At 41.2% G+C, this 3,856-nt stretch overlaps 1 protein-coding gene across 2 annotated transcripts in view; it reads left to right on the forward strand.

The window, feature by feature from the left end:
* The window catches only part of VDAC3 (voltage dependent anion channel 3), a 32,952-nt gene extending 29,214 nt beyond the window's left edge, over nt 1-3,738 (forward strand). For both annotated transcript variants that reach the window (XM_084615352.1, XM_084615351.1), the window contains 3 exons: nt 8-158; nt 2,760-2,817; nt 3,230-3,738. In XM_084615352.1, coding sequence (XP_084471478.1) covers nt 8-158; nt 2,760-2,817; nt 3,230-3,321 — 301 coding nt within the window. In that variant the 3' untranslated portion in view covers nt 3,322-3,738. The remainder of the gene's footprint in view (nt 1-7; nt 159-2,759; nt 2,818-3,229) is intronic.
* The last annotated feature ends 118 nt before the right edge of the window (nt 3,739-3,856 follow it).

The raw sequence follows: 3,856 nt of genomic DNA on the forward strand, positions 1-3,856 counted from the left end.
CAAACAGGAATGATGGCACTGAATTTGGTGGGTCAATCTATCAGAAGGTTAATGATAAAGTTGAGACATCAGTAAATCTTGCTTGGACTGCTGGCAGTAACAATACCCGTTTTGGCATTGCCACAAAGTACCAGCTGGATGAAAATACTTCCATTGCGGTAAGTATTTTACCAGATTAGCACTTACAGCACAACTGGAGTTTGCTTAAATGCTGTTAACTGGTGGCACAGGGTGGTTATTTTTTAAACCTATGGCACCTTGTGTTATTATGTTGCCCCTTTTTAAGTTGTTGGTGTATGGAGAGCGTATGTTGTAGACAGCTGGAATATGAATTATGGAATATACTTTACTGAAGCCTCATTCTGTGACATGCATTCTCTCTCAGGCTTGTCTATACTGACCATTGGTGTATGACAATCTGGAGTGCAAATCTACAGCACTCTAGTGCAGTGACTCTCAACCTTTCCAGACTACTGTACCCCTTTCAGGAGTCTGATTTGTCTTGTGTACCCCCAAGTTTCACCTCACTTAACAACTAGTTGCTTACAAAATCAGACATAAAAATACAACAGTGTCACAGCACACTATTACTGAAAAATTGCTTGCTTTCTAATTTTTACCATATAATTATAAAATAAATCAATTGGAATATAAATATTGTACTTCCGTTTCAGTGTAAACTGGATGGAGCAGTATAAACAAGTCATTGTATGAAATTATAGTTTGTACTGACTCTGCTAGTGCTTTTTATGTAGCCTGTTGTAAAACTAGGCAAATACCTAGATAAGTTGATAAGTACCTGCTGGAAGACCTGTGCGTAGCCCCGGAGATAACTCAGACCCCAGTTGAGGACCATGCACTAACTGGCTGTGTGGACTGTGCTACCTCCTACTAGAAGTTCCATAGTGTGCTTTGACCAATTGCAGTAGGTTTAAGATAGCTTAACTGCAGTTGGTCAGAACTTTTTAGATTATGTCTACAGTGCAGTTAAACACCTGTGGCTGCATGTGTCGGCTGACGCACGCTTGGGCAACTGGGCTGTAAAACTGTGCTGTAGACATTCAGGCTTGGGCTGGAGCCCAAGCTTTGGGACCCTGTGAGGGGGAAGGGTCCCAGAACCCAGGCTCTAGCCTTAGCCCAAACATCTAAACCACAATTTTACAGCACTGCAGCCTGAGCCCTGCAAGCTTGAGTCTGGGACACAGGCCAGCCACAGGTGTTTAACTGCACTGTAGACATACCCTACAGTATACCTGTAGTGTGCTTTGACCAACTGCCACTAAGCTGAGATATGTTGAGTCTCCTGCAGTTGGTCAGAGCATACTAGGGAACGTCTAGTGCATGTAGCAGAGTCCACGCTGCTTGTTAGTGCACAGCCTGCTACAGTGCTGTAGACTCATACCCCAGCTTTCTCTGTGCTAATTCTCCATATAGACAAGCCCTTAGCAACGAGTGATGCACAGTGTGGTTTCATACTGTGCCATTACTTTACTTTAGCCTTATGTGAGGCACTATAATGGTGCAATATATCTAGATTTTAGGAAAGCATGTGAGAGGGTGGCTTTTGGGGGGAGGAATAATTTAACTAGCTAATTTGAAACAGGTTGAAATTTGCTGAAAAACCCTATCCAAATAGAGGTAAAAATAAACTGTCATTTATTGAGTTGATGGGAGGTGAACTACAAACTCTATAAAGGAGTATTACCTCTTCTCTCCAGAATGGGTTTATGCATGCAGTGAAAAATGTTACTTTAATAGAAATAACTGCCATATTCACTTGTAAACACCTGTTTTCTGGTTGCTGTAGCTCCTAATAATTTCAAGGAATTACTGCTTCCTGGGTTTCTCCCTCTTTATGAGATTATCTGTTGCAGAAAGCAAAGTAACTGCATTAGTTACTGCCCATATGTCTAATCTCCCTGGGTTAGTTCATCATCATTACTGGTGTTTGTAACACCTTTATTTAACTCCTGGGTTGAACTTCAAGGGTCATCTAATTCACAGTGGAGGGCTTGCAGCTCTGAAAGTGTTTAATCCCTAATATGATGACAACATGGTATTGGGTAAATAACTCAATCCCTTGGGAATTTCATTAGCTTACTCTATGTACTCTTACCTCAAGATTACTAAATGGAGGTAAATAAAGCAGGCATAACATCTCTATTCCCCTCATTCCTGTTTATACCCTTGAACTAGTCGTAGGCTGAGCACAGTCCCTTAAAAACTTTTAGATAAACGTTACTACGACCTTCCACACACTTCAGTTGCTTCTGCCTACTTAATAAGTAGTTGTTACTCATGTTCAAGTCTCTTGAGTAACAAGAAGATGGTTGCAAATTGAAGTGCCTAGAACAATACAGTTGGCAAGACTGGAGGGGAACTGTGTGGGCAAGCTTGAGGGTTCATCGGTGGGAGCAATGGGCTAAAATTGAGGGAAAAAGAGGGTTTCTTTTTTGTTTTTGCTGCTATCCTATCAAACTCTCATGTCTATGAGACAGAGTAATCTCTCAAAGAAACTGGCACATTATTGTTCTAATTTTAAACAGAACTCTATAGAACCAACTACTCTGCATTTGCAGGGACATATATTTTTGAGATCTTTTTTCCATTGCTGGTTAATATGTCCACTTTCTGATGCTTGTAGATTTCTCTGCAACTGCTGCTGATTCCAGTGGAAAAGTTATTGTGCCTGCATGCCTATAAAAGTAGGAGCGATGCTGCTGTTTTGATGTGTGCTTTTATTCTCTCTCTACCTCTAGGCTAAAGTGAATAATGCCAGCCTGATTGGAATCGGGTACACTCAGACCCTTCGACCTGGTATGTAAGCCATAACAAAATACTAAAGGGAATCGCTTCCTGCTGGGCTTAATAGAAAATATTATTTTAATTTGAGCTATTCAGCAGAATGGGTAGCTATGGAGGTGGCAGCCATTAAGCAATCAAGGATTAGCAGTTTTAATGGAATTGTTCTTTCATGTTTGCAGACCTACATGAGTCACTTTGCTTTGTGGGTGTGTGAGGTAGACTTTTGTATACAGGTAGTGCCTGAAATGAGGCATCTCATTTCAGGCAAGTCCCTGCCCAAGTCAAACTGCAGAGGAAGACTGAGGTACTTTAGCACAGCTGTGTCATTAGCTCTTACTATATACCCAAATTCCTTATTTGTGCATGAGTGACTGACTGCATTTCTACTTGAGTATTAGTATCAATGTTTGTTTTGTTTTTGCAGGTGTGAAGCTGACGCTCTCAGGTTTGGTTGATGGCAAGAACTTCAGTGCTGGTGGTCACAAGGTTGGGCTGGGCTTTGAACTGGAGGCTTAATGCAGTTTTAAGTGGAACAGCGGCTCCCTTCCTGGAGATGAAGGGGAAAAAAGTAACCCAACATGTTTTGGCCTTAAAATTCTTCTGTGAAATTTCAAAAGTGTGAACTTCTTATTCTTCCAAAGAATTGTAACCCCTCCCCTAAGCTATAGGGTGTAAACTCATCATAAAAGGAGATACTTGAAGGCATGCATGGAATTTGTAAAGGTTGTGCCACATTTCAGTTCCTCAGTGTTATTTTAAATTTGTTCCTTAAGAGAGCATAGCATTTCCTTACAAGGGGAAAAAATCCCAGCTAGCACATCACATCCTGCATGTCCTACACCTGATGACCACTTATGAAATTGGTCTCCGTGTGGTTAGTGAAAGCTTTGGTTTTGCATCAAAGTGAAATAAATCAATCACATTTGGAACATATCCCTTCTGTGTGTTCCAGTACTGTTTCTTCAAGGTGTCCTTAGATTTGGCAGGTGCTGGTTTTCAGGGACAAAACTAAATCCCTTGCAGCAGTAAAGATTCAGGCACAGTCAGTCAG

The sequence above is a fragment of the Lepidochelys olivacea genome (genome assembly GCF_965140295.1).
Source record: "Lepidochelys olivacea isolate rLepOli2 genome assembly, chromosome: 26".
NCBI classification, from domain to species: Eukaryota; Metazoa; Chordata; order Testudines; family Cheloniidae; genus Lepidochelys; species Lepidochelys olivacea.